General features: G+C 37.9%; 4 protein-coding genes and 1 pseudogene across 5 annotated transcripts in view; 3 read left to right on the forward strand and 2 right to left on the reverse strand.

Annotated features, from left to right (window-relative positions):
- Window positions 1-1,622, forward strand: part of LOC104754463 (autophagy-related protein 18g-like) — a 7,096-nt gene extending 5,474 nt beyond the window's left edge. The window contains exon 9 of the mRNA XM_019239436.1: window positions 952-1,622. Coding sequence (XP_019094981.1) covers window positions 952-1,060 — 109 coding nt within the window. The 3' untranslated portion in view covers window positions 1,061-1,622. The remainder of the gene's footprint in view (window positions 1-951) is intronic.
- On the reverse strand, window positions 1,731-3,272 carry LOC104754462 (omega-hydroxypalmitate O-feruloyl transferase-like). The gene has a single exon (XM_010476661.2). It carries the CDS (start codon window positions 3,129-3,131, stop codon window positions 1,737-1,739), a length of 1,395 nt encoding a protein of 464 aa, XP_010474963.1. The 5' UTR covers window positions 3,132-3,272; the 3' UTR covers window positions 1,731-1,736.
- LOC104754464 lies at window positions 3,605-5,130 on the reverse strand (annotated as a pseudogene).
- Window positions 5,736-7,438, forward strand: LOC104754465 (histidine-containing phosphotransfer protein 5). Of its 2 annotated transcripts, none has more exons than XM_010476662.1 (6): window positions 5,736-6,030; window positions 6,211-6,341; window positions 6,497-6,568; window positions 6,671-6,742; window positions 6,866-6,938; window positions 7,065-7,438. In XM_010476662.1, exons 1-6 carry the CDS (start codon window positions 5,962-5,964, stop codon window positions 7,119-7,121), a joined length of 474 nt encoding a protein of 157 aa, XP_010474964.1. In that variant the 5' UTR covers window positions 5,736-5,961; the 3' UTR covers window positions 7,122-7,438. The 2 variants fall into 2 exon arrangements, with proteins under 2 accessions (XP_010474964.1, XP_019094982.1); XM_019239437.1 differs by having other exon boundaries at window positions 6,875-6,938.
- On the forward strand, window positions 10,116-12,038 carry LOC104754466 (probable leucine-rich repeat receptor-like protein kinase At1g35710). The gene has a single exon (XM_010476663.2). It carries the CDS (start codon window positions 10,612-10,614, stop codon window positions 11,797-11,799), a length of 1,188 nt encoding a protein of 395 aa, XP_010474965.1. The 5' UTR covers window positions 10,116-10,611; the 3' UTR covers window positions 11,800-12,038.

The following is a 12,226-nucleotide window of genomic DNA, read 5'->3' on the forward strand; positions in this document are numbered from 1 at the left end:
TTTACTTTCTTGATGTGTTGCTAGATTTCTTTTCATGTTATGGATTCTCCAAGAGATACTAGTTCCACTGGTGGAGAGTTTGAGATAGAAAAGGTTCCAGCCCATGAACTTGAAATAAAACAGAAAAAGCTGCTGCCAGTTTTTGACCATTTCCACAGCACCAAAGCATCATTGGAAGACAGGTATGCCCAAATGTTGGACAAAAAAATCTGTGTATCTTGCTGTCTTCGTGGATTGTGCACTTCTTGATGAAAGTTTCTAGTTGGACGAGAAGTCTAATGTGTGATTATTTACAGCCTCTGCATTCTCTTTTCCAAATATTCTCTTTTATAATCCCAGAAGTTTGCTTTGATCTGCATATCTTGGAATGTTTGACACAGGTTTTCTATGAAATGTTATCACATCTCCGCATCGGGATCTCATCAAGTTAACGGAAAAATATGTCAAGATATTATCAACTGTCACTCTAAGCCTGGATCAGTTGAGTCCGCCGGAAGCTCTGAAGAGGGTAAATTATGAATTTTTTCCCTAGTAACATATTCATCAGTTCTTAAGATAAAATATTCTCGAGGGAGATCAAGACTAGGGTCGTTTCATTTCAAGGCATGTGGAAGTAACTATTTGGTTTAATGGAAATAGGTTCATCAAAACAGTCGGGGAATCTCCATGATTCGGATCACATGACCACCTCATTCAAGTCTTCTTTACCAACAGTAAATGGGATCTACAATGAAATAGAGAAGAACAGCACAAATGGGTGGATTGAGAAATCTGTAACAACCAAACACCGTACACTCGGCGAAACCCGGATCACAAATGGTTTTACCACACCACCTATTCGCACCGATATTACTGTCAATGAAGAGATGCTTGCTACAGGACAACCTCCTATGGGCTTTGGTTTTTCTTTGCGTGAGGAGCACTGTAAAGCAATAGCAGATCCTGAAGAAGAACACCTGAAAAAGAAGTTACTAATGGTCATCATCTAATTGTCAACAACAACACAGATAAACTACAAGAAGATGAAGTGGTATATGGTATGAATTCCTTGTGTAGGTGATTAAATCTCTCTCGGAACCACAATCACGGCCTCGAGTCTCAAGTCTTTCTACGGTGAATCCTCCAGACACTGTTATGATGAATTACTGTCTAAGTGAGAGTAATCAGAACCTGACCTCTTTGCTGTCTTCGTAATCTTTGTGTTTGAACAGGTAAATAGTTGTCAAAAGTCTTCTGGAGTTTGTTTGTATATATAGATTCCTCCGATTTGGTGGTAATTTCTCTGTCCCTTTTCTTCTTTTATGTACATTGTTATAGATGGGAGTTGGTAAATATGGGTGTCGATGGGGCGTGGTTGAAACCTTGAACGGAAAAGAAAAAATTTCGATTCTGGGGTTTCCATGTTGTTTTAAACCCTACTAGTGAATTTCGATTCTGGGGTTTCCATGTTGTTTTAAACCCTACTAGTGAGCCCTAATCTATGTACAGTTTGATCCATGTGGTCTGTGGAGATCAACACATCACCAATGTTTTTTCTTTTCTTTTTGGCATCTCCTGCTGTTTTTAGTGATTAAGATGAATTCAAATTCGTTCTCTGGTCACTAGTTCTGGGAGTTATTTTGCTTGGAGATGTGTTTTTGAATATTTATTGTTGGAATAAAAGCTACTGCTACTTGATTATAATCATGTGATAATATAATATGTGATTGACATATCAATATAACTATTGGTTCGTATCATTGACTTATTTGTGTACAATCATTTAAAGATAGAATCCGAGTGAAATTATGAACAGCAGAAGGAGGCAAGCAAAGGCAAACCACCATGCTTTGTTCATCATTAGCCGACTCAACTCCTCCTTGAGGCAACAACACACAAACCTGCGGTGTAGGCCTCAAGTCAATTGGTCCTGCATAAACAGGTTTACCCCATCCAAAATCCGCAGTCTCATACATTTCAAACCGGGTCCACTGCGTTATCGTTAGCTTCCCACCAAACTCTAACCTCTTTGGCCTATTTACCTCAACGTAATCCACCATAGACCGTAAGTAATCCTCTGAAACCCTAAGTCTCGCCTCCTGAACCAAACGTGTTGTCTTAGCTAAAGAATCGTTAATAAGACTGTCAACACTGCTCATAGCACAGGCCAAACATACAACATTGCCGTAAAACCCTTTTCTTAAGTTTAGGTCTTTCAGTCTTGTTCTTACGTTGACCGAAAACGTGAGCCTGAGATTGTAATCCAGTGGCTCCACATCAAGTGCTCTGACCCATGATCTCCATATGTGTGCAGCCATTGCATCAAACGTAGTGCATACTAAGCTTGAGTCTTGTGCTTGAGCAGTGCTTTTAACCCGACACTGAAACTGTTTGCTTAGCCTGTAACATTTCTGCAGTGGCTCCATATCCCACAAAGAGTTCGTCAAATTTGATCGTTCTTCAATTGGAAGATATTCATAATGTGGGTATTTCACCATTGGCGGGTTTCTTGGTTTGAAAGTCTCTCTATCCCAAACCGGTTCAGGATCTGTGATCAATTTACCGATTTTCGCAGTAGCTGCCCACGAGCCAAGAAACTGCATAGCTCCAAATCCATCGCAGATGCAATGGCAAAGTCTTATTCCAAGGCTAAATCCACCGCATGTGAAAAACGTTACTTGAGCTATAAGTAAAGGCATTTCGAGGATCTTGTAAGCTTCTTCTTCAGGATTTCGAAAGATTAATGGCAACCAAGCTGGATTTGGCACTGTGAGATCTCCAAGATCAGCTAAAGCCATTGAAGAATTCGCAGACACCATTAACGCACCTTGATCTTCTCCAAAGAAAACTTCCAGTTTGCCATTTTCAACTTCCCTTAGCCTACCGGAGAGTGGATAATACGGTACTAAAACCTCAGCGAGAGCATCTCGAAGCCGTTTCAGTACCAAAGATTCTCGAGTATTGGTTGATCGATAGAAATACACGGAGGGAGTGAAAACTCGTGCTCCGATTATATCATCTAGGTTTGATAGATAGAGACTATGGTGAGGAGATTGATTTGCAGGTGTTGGACTTGATGGATGTACAAGAAATTTCTGGTTGATGGTGACTGGGACATGGAGATGAGAGAAATGAAGTTCTTGGATGCACATTTTGATCTATTAGATGAAAAAGGTTTTGGTTTTTCACCAATACTCATGAGGAAAATGGGGAGAATTTGTAGAGAGAACTCAATTAGTTAAACCGGGAATGGTTAGGTGAGAGATAGGTTGTAAGTGTTGTTCTTGCATATAGATTGGTTATTTGTTTGATGTATCATCCAACAAGCATGGTGAAATGAAGAAGGTCCCTCTATGTCTATTGGGAAACAAGATGTGCATGATTTTTCTGTTTGGAAATCATAATTCTGTGGATCGGTTCGGTTCATCAGATTTTTGGATTTAGGTAAAAAACTAAACATTTTACAAGGTAAAACATACTTTAATTTGAAAAATGTAAAATTGTGTTCAACTGCAGGAGATTGCATGCCAAGAAAGTTGGACTATTCTCGATCTAGACTCATAGAACGAGTCCTCATTCCTCAACTCACTCAAAACAAACTAGTGAACCATATGCTCTTGGTTACTTTTGATGAAAATATAAACTATCATATATATGCTGTACTATATTGAATTACATCATGGCTTTAATTTTTAAAGATGAAGAAGTAGCAGTTTTATTGTCTACCTTATTCGAATATTACAAATATTATTACGCCTTTTCACGAAATACTTGAAGAACAAGTTGGAGAGTTAGATAGATTACCTAAATGTCGTCTCAGATCTTGAAATGGTGTAGCACAGGAGTGTCGATTGTTTTTGACCTGAAGATGGTTGAGAACTCTGTGAGGGTGAAGTCTCTATACTTGGCAGGGTTTTCTTCAGAGAGAAGCTCTTTGATAGGCCCATATACTCGAGAACATGCCTTCATGAACGTGCTGAAAACACATACAACTGAAGTCCGTGGTTTTGAAGATCCATTCGCTATCACCCTATGCTCGGCGCTTATGAACTTGTCATTGGTTATAAGCTGCACACAGTTGAAAAACGAAAAATAAAAAAAAGAAAGATCAAACCCAATCCATAGAGGAAACGAAGTAAGATCGAATAGCAACACTTTTTTTTTTTAATGTATAAACCTGAAGAAAATCTCCAACGTTAATGACAAGAGCCCCAGGGACAGGAGTAACATCAATCCAGTATTGGTGGTCATGGAGAACTTGAAGCCCACCGATATTGTCCTGAAGAAGAATGGTGATAAAGGAAATATCTGTGTGCTTGTTTATACCTATGGTAAGGTCAGGCTGAGGGCAAGGTGGATAGTATTGGCCAGCCATATATTGAGACTTGGCGCAGTCTATATCCTTAAGGTGATGAGAGTCCAACCCCAAAGCCTCTGATAGAATCTCAAATAGCAATTCACCTAATTTCGTTATTTCCTTTGAGTACTCCAAGATAACCTCCCTGCCATATATATTTGCATAATTAACTTGTCCTTAAGCTAAAACATTAAACAAATAACATTTGAATTTTTTTTTTATAATCAATAAATAAATAAAAAGCCTAACCCACAAACCGCGGGCAAATCTTGTAACTTGGGAGGTTCAGGTGCGGTATACAACCAAGCGTGTCTCTCCAACTCGCGGCGTCAGAGTTGTGTAGATCAAAATTACTGTAGTAAATCACATCTCTAGTGTGATCCCTAGAGTAGAAGGGTTTCTTGGCTTCAGGTTCTTGCTCGTGAAAGCTGCGCATCCCTTGAATCATCCTCTCAAGAACTTCCACGGGGATGCCGTGATTCACAACCTGGAATAAACCCCATCTCTCAGCAGCTTCTCTGATCTCTGTCACCACGTTTGCTCCTTTGAGATCGATGGTGGGGATGGCGAGATGATTGGGAGGTGGTGGCGATTTCAGGGTTGCTAGAGTAGCTTCGGTTGCGCGGAACATGGCTGGAATCTCTCTGATTCCAGAATCCACAAGGCCTTTCACGCCGATTTGGGTATCATCGAAAGCTTTTGCTTGACTTGAACTACTATCATTAGTTGACTCCATTGCTTCTTCTGTGCTCTGTTTCTTGTTTTTTTTTTTTTTTTCTACGTCAATTATTAAAATTTTGTATTATTCAAATTCAATAATAATAACAAATAAAAGTGAAGAATCACAACCACAGATAAATTACCTTATTATATTTAATTTGTTTCTCTTTCAATTTTTATTTATAAGTCGTAATTCGGAAGAAGATACTTTTAAGTTAAAATCAGTCAACGAAGGTGGAATAGATTTGACGCTCTGGATAAAATTCATCTCTGGTAGCAAATTAATGTTCGAATAGATACAAAATTTATGATGATGACGCCATAGGCTTAAAGTGAGTATTGTTGTATATTATATCATGGCTTGAAGTGAACATACCAAGAACATATAAGTTTGAACATATAAAATCAAACTGTAGTACTTTCGAATTTGTAGTTTTCATTTATTTGGATGGACCCATCAAATAACAAAGGGTATTCGCGTAACTAAAAGATGATGATATTCAGAAGTTGTTGACCCAACAACCAAACGAAAAAGAAGATGCAGTATTCAGATTATTTGTAACATATCTGGGTTCGGCCCATTTAGGATCAATTAAAGGCCCATAAAACGAATTGTGAGATTTGAAATCTAATACTAATAGTAAATCCAATCTGATAACAACATCATCAGATATTTCAAAGTCAAAATCAGTCAACCGAAACGTGAATTTTAATTCCCTTTTTTGTTAGTCGACGGATCGGAGTTTGACGAGTCTCTTACTTACGAAGTTGGAAGTTCAGTTAACTCTGTTGATCTGTTCTGTAAGCTCAGAATCTCTGATCTAGATTCGATCGGAGTTGTGTGTTTTCGACTGATCTTGAAGTTGCTAAATCTCGTCTAAGGTAAAAAAAAAAAACACTTAGCTATGAACACCATCGTTGTTGCTCAGTTGCAGAGACAATTTCAAGACTACATGGTTTCTCTTTATCAACAGGTTTGTTTTCATTATAATTACCACTTATGTGATTCTTGCAAAAAGTTAGGGTTCCTTGTTCATGTCATATTAGATTAGACGTGAGTTTCAGGGTTAGATCATATAAGCTTAGTTAAGGTGTGGAGTGTGTGCATTTGATGAAATTGAGGTTTATCTGGTATGTGTTTTTTGTGAGTGAAGGGATATCTTGATAATCAGTTCACTGAGTTGAGAAAATTGCAAGATGAAGGCAGCCCTGATTTTGTAGCTGAGGTTGTCTCTCTCTTCTTTGACGACTGTGCTAAGCTTATCAATGACATGTCTATATCACTGTACGTTTCCTTTCTCTTAACTAATTCTTATTATTGCCCTTCTCTGTTTTATTGAATACTTTTCTGGAACTTTGTTTCTAATCCTCCTTACTTCGTTTTTGAGGTGTGTTTTCGTTGGACATGACAGCATTTTATGAGTTTTATTATCGCATTAGGGAGCGGCCAGATCATGTGGATTTCAAACAGGTGGATTCAGGGGTGCATCAACTCAAGGGTAGTAGCTCCAGGTATATATCAGTAGTTCATAAAACTTATCTATTCTTAAGAGACCAAACCACATTGATTTTTTTTATGGCTTAGCCTCTGCTTTTGTTTTGTTTGTATACCAGTGTCGGTGCAAGGAGGGTAAAAAATGTGTGTATAGCTTTCAAGGAATGTTGTGATGTTCAGAACCGTGAAGGGTGAGTGTTGTTTACAAACAAGTTTGTCACTTTTTATCCCATGTTTTCTTTAGCTTGTCCATACAAAAATGTTATTGGATCTGTTTGATTTCTAAATTGTTCTTCTAATTAACACTGATACAGGTGTTTAAGGTGTTTGCAGCAGGTGGATTATGAATATAAGATGTTAAAGACCAAACTTCAGGATCTGTTTAATGTGAGTTTTATAAACTTCTGTGGAAACCTACTTGTTCTGTTCGTGAATTATTTATCTTCTGCAATGTTTTATTGAGCCATTTGCTACTTCTCACAGTTCTGCTTCTGTTATGTAATGTTGTTGCAGTTAGAGCAACAGATCCTCCAAGCTGGAGGTACAATTCCTCAAGTTGATATAAATTAGACCGATGTGTTTCTCGATTATGCAAATGATCAAGGCTGAATTCATGATGATATCGACACTCCTCTTTAGTACACTGTCCCTAGCCAAAGATCTTGTCTTGCTGAGACTATTAATCGAGTTATAAGAGTAAAAATTGAACTGTATATTTATAAATAGACATGTCCATATATATGTCTAGTTCTCTGTTTGGCCATGGTTGGCTTCAGGTTGTGTTTTGTGACCAACCTGGTATGAATGGTAATGTTGATACTTGATAGTTGATACAATGATACTGGTGATTGTTTTATGTTCTTTTGCATGAATTTGGTGATGCCTAATGACTCTGTGAGCCAAGTTCAAGAACTCGTTTGTTGAATCTGACGCACATTTTGTAGATTGTTAACTTCTTTCTCCTTGTAAGGGTTGATCCGTTGCTGGTTATGTGACTTCTTCTAAAGTTGGGATTCTCAGCAGCATCTTTCTGAATCTGATCTACTCTAGTGGCTTCATGATTTTGGTTTAAACCGTAAAGCAAAGGGGTATTAATTAGCATTTTCGTCGATTTGATCATGTGGGGAAAAATCAACAATGATTTGCTTGAATTATGAATAATGTACATCGTCTCTTTTATCAACTTTATTGTCATAGGGCTTACAGGACATGATTGTGACAATAGATTGGGCATGTCTTGTTAGGTATGTATTTAATATAATGTCCGAACTTAGAACTAGGAACAAACTGAAAAGAAGATGCAGAACAATAATCATAGATTGCTTATAAGTGGAATCAAAATGTGAAGCCATGTGTTTTATGGTAATCACTCGATGAAGCATTATAGAAAGAATAAAAAAAGATAGTGTGAAGTGAAAGAGACTAACGTAACATTAATTGAAGGCATGGAGGCGTGTAACAACAATAAGTAACAAAGCTTTCCTCTCTTGTCATCATTTTATCTTATCCCTCTTCATCCATCATTCGAAGATTATTAGTTTCTCTCACTCAACAAAGGTTTCTTAATTAATTTTTTAGATATTTCTTATACATAACATGGTTGGTAATAGGGTTCTTAATTTATTAATCTGAAAGATAAATCGGATTGAAAAGTCAAAGCGCAAAACTTCAGTCGGTTACTAGCTAGTGATCTCACCTTCTCTGATGAGATGATTCGACTACACACACCAAACAAACACAGAGTCCCAAAACGAATGTGTTAATTATCTCGTGGTGGGACCATCTTATTCTTCTAGGGTTAAGACTTTTTTCCATTTTTGTTCATTGTGATTGGAACCTATTGCTTTGGCTTTCTTGCAAAGCCAAGTTTCTTTTCGTAAATCTAATTTTGGTCCACTACCTAGTCTCTTCGAAGAGTAGCAAAATCATCATCTTTAATAAATTTATTTATACATGGTTAGGTATATATGTGTTAATGAGTAGCGAAATCATTATTCGAAACGTCTTATACAATTCACGGCTATGGATTTTTTTTTATTACTTTCAGAAAAGTGTAGTTACACTTATAAAACTAATGTACATTATATAACATCAAAAAGTAGAGATGAGAGGTGAGTTGGCAAATACCCAAATGGCAAAAGCTTACCGAGCTATCTTGTTGCTTGCGTATGTAGTGAAACAAATGTAAGAATTGGGTAAAGCGTTATAAATGTTGACCTTATGCATGTGTGTGTTGCTAAGACTTGTGGTCCAAGCTCCTATTCCATTTTCTTTTGTTTTGGTTTTTTTTGCCTCGATTCATACAATGTTCTCATTTTATTGACAAACAACAAGTTTTGTAATATCCTCAAACGAGTAAAAACTAGAGAACTATAACATGTACTCTGTTATTTTTTACCATATTCCCTTTTTTCCTTTGGTTTTTTACTATTGGGAAAAAAAATAATGCGAACTTTACGAGTTATATCTTTCTTTACGCCCACGGAATGGAAGGACAATTTTGCCAGCTACCTTTGTCAAAAATAATTTATACAGTTGTTGGTACCCAATCTCACAAATCTTTCCTTTTTTCTTTTATCATGTTAAAATGTCGTCATAGCTTTTTTTTAATGTCTTTCTCATATTTCTTTTCATACATTCGTAAATTATCAAAACTTTATTCATATAATATAATTTAAAAAAGAAGTTATTCCTAAGATAATAACTAAATCATAGACGAGTGACACACATTTTTTTTTTATATAACATATTTACTTCTGTTTAAAGTTTAAACTAGTTAAAACAAACGCTTTTGGTCGCAAGATTTGTTGGAAGTGGATATAGAAACACACATTTTATATAATATTGAGGGAGAATTCGTTTTACCTTTTTGACTAAAGATTTCATCTGTTACATTGACCATATTGGTTAATATGAAACAATAAAATAAAAATAAATAATTAAAAAACAAAGGTGGTGGTAGACTGGTGCCGTGGACCGTGGTAGTACAAAGAAGAAAGTAATTATGGAACCAGAAAGCTGACGTGTCACGGAAGTCTCGCTCGTCCAAGCTGTCAACTCACTAAAACAGTGAAAACTGACTGAAACGCACACAAAACTCACGTGACGACACTTTCTTTTAGCAAAATTAGTCCACCTCTCTTACCGAACCTAACCTGCTCATCTGAAATCCGAACCTACTACTACATATGGCTCGGACAGCCGTTTTACCAAATTTTTTTTTACCTGTTCCCCATAAAAACCACTGATTAAAAAAAAAAAAGGAGGCACCTTTTCTCATGTTTTCTCACTGACACAACCCAAATGTATAACCTTTCTTAATTTAGGCATTCTTATCAAATTTTTTTGTCCGACCTTTTTTCATACATCGTCTTCTATCACAAGCCACCAAAGAAAGTACAATAAAATAAATAATAAACGAACAAACAAGAAACAAGTGATAGAATAAGAAAGACAATAGTATTATAATTATCATTATGTAATACCGTATAATTGTGTACTTACTGCTTTTAGTATATTTGATTAGATTAATTTGGTCCACAAACCGTGTCTGTCCTCCTTCTCTGTGTATTGCAATATCAATAAATAGAGCTGCATTACAAGTGAATCAATATAAGTAAGTAATTACACGGTATCAGAAGATAATAACTGTATTATGGACTAAGTCTTTTTTTTTCCTATACTAGCAAGAAGAAGCAGACGAAGAATATTCATTTCTTTGTCTTTGTGTGTTGTTTTTGGCTTCCTCCTCAAGCCATTTTGTTTACTACTCTTTCTCTTCTCTCGAAAAAGCCTTTCTTTTTTATCTTCTCTTCCGCCATTAAAGCTCTCACGGAAGCTCCCACGAGAACACCTTATTTCCACCACATAAACCAGACTTTTCCCCTCTCACGAGATATCAGAATACCCAAACCCAATTTGCTCTGTGCTTTTTACAGCCAGCTTTGTCTCTCTTCTTCTCTTCTCTTCTCTCTGTATATATATATATATATATATATAGTCTCTGTTTCTTGAACATTCAACGGCTAATATAAGCTTCAAGAACAAGAAGAAGAAGAAGATGAGATTTACCAAGTTGATTTGGTGTTTCATGTTTCTGGTTCGACTCGGGTTCTTAACCGAGGCCATTCTCGACCCGGTTGATTTCTTGGCTCTGCAAGCCATTCGTAAATCCCTCGATGATTTGCCCGGTTCCAACTTCTTCCAGTCCTGGGACTTCACCTCTGATCCATGCGGCTTCGCCGGCGTCTACTGCGACGCTGATAAAGTGACTACTCTCAACCTCGGCGATCCTAGAGCCGGCTCACCCGGTTTATCTGGTCGGATCAACCCGGCTATTGGCAAACTCTCTTCTCTCATCGAGCTCACCATTGTCCCCGGTCGAATCATGGGTGCTTTGCCGGCGACACTCTCGCAGCTCAAAGACCTTCGTTTTCTCGCTATCAGCCGGAATTTCATCTCCGGCGAGATTCCGGCGAGTATCGGCGAGGTTCGCCGTCTCAGAACACTCGATTTGAGTTACAATCAGCTAACCGGAACCATCTCTCCGTCAATCGGATCCTTACCGGAGCTCTTAAGTCTAATTCTCTGCCACAATCACTTAACCGGATCAATCCCACCTTTTCTCTCACAAACCCTAACCCGAATCGATCTCAAACGCAACAGCCTCACCGGCTCAGTCTCTCCGACGTCTCTCCCTCCGTCCCTGCAATACCTCTCACTCGCCTGGAACCAATTAACCGGACCTGTAGACCGGGTTTTACTCCGGTTAAACCAGCTTAATTACCTCGACCTCAGCTTAAACCGGTTTACCGGTACAATCCCCGGTCGGATCTTTGCCTTCCCCATCACAAACCTTCACCTACAACGCAACTTCTTCTACGGGTTGATTCAGCCGGCGAATCAGGTGACGATCTCGACCGTCGATCTCAGCTACAACCGATTATCCGGCGGCATATCTCCGCTTCTCTCGAGCGTAGAGAATCTCTACTTAAACAGCAATCGGTTCACAGGCGAAGTTCCGGCGAGCTTCGTGGAGAAGTTGTTAGCGGCGAGTATACAGACGCTGTATCTGCAGCATAACTTTTTGACGGGGATACAGATTAGCCCGGCGGCGGAAATCCCGGTGAGCAGCTCGCTGTGTCTGCAGTATAACTGTATGGTACCGCCGTTACAGACGCCGTGTCCGCTTAAGGCCGGCCCACAAAAGACTAGGCCCAGTACACAATGCAACGAGTGGCGAGGGTAATCTCGTAAATTACGCGTTCTGATATATTATTGGGCTTTTTTTTCTTTTCTTTTTTTTTTTTGTCAAAATATATTTTGTTATAGTTTTTGAGGGACACACACAGTCAGTCAGAGTGTTTCAAAACAAAACAACAAAGTCTTAAAGAGAAAGAAACGATTCGTTTATTCGTTAAGGTGACTTGGTTCTGTAGAAGTGAATAAGGATTCTTCTATATTAATTTGAGGATGAAGTGTACTATTTTTTTTGCGTATTGAAAATTGGAAATTGACGGTTCTGTTTTATCGAAGAGTGTTGATAACATTTTCGTGAATGATATATTGTTGACAAAATACATTAATCAGAAAATGACAACTTATAAGTTGTTTTTATTTAGGAAAGAGATGTGAAATCTATTGTCAAACTATGCAATTCGCAAAGTTTTAATAAA

This window comes from Camelina sativa, chromosome 17 (assembly GCF_000633955.1).
Source record: "Camelina sativa cultivar DH55 chromosome 17, Cs, whole genome shotgun sequence".
NCBI classification, from domain to species: Eukaryota; Viridiplantae; Streptophyta; class Magnoliopsida; order Brassicales; family Brassicaceae; genus Camelina; species Camelina sativa.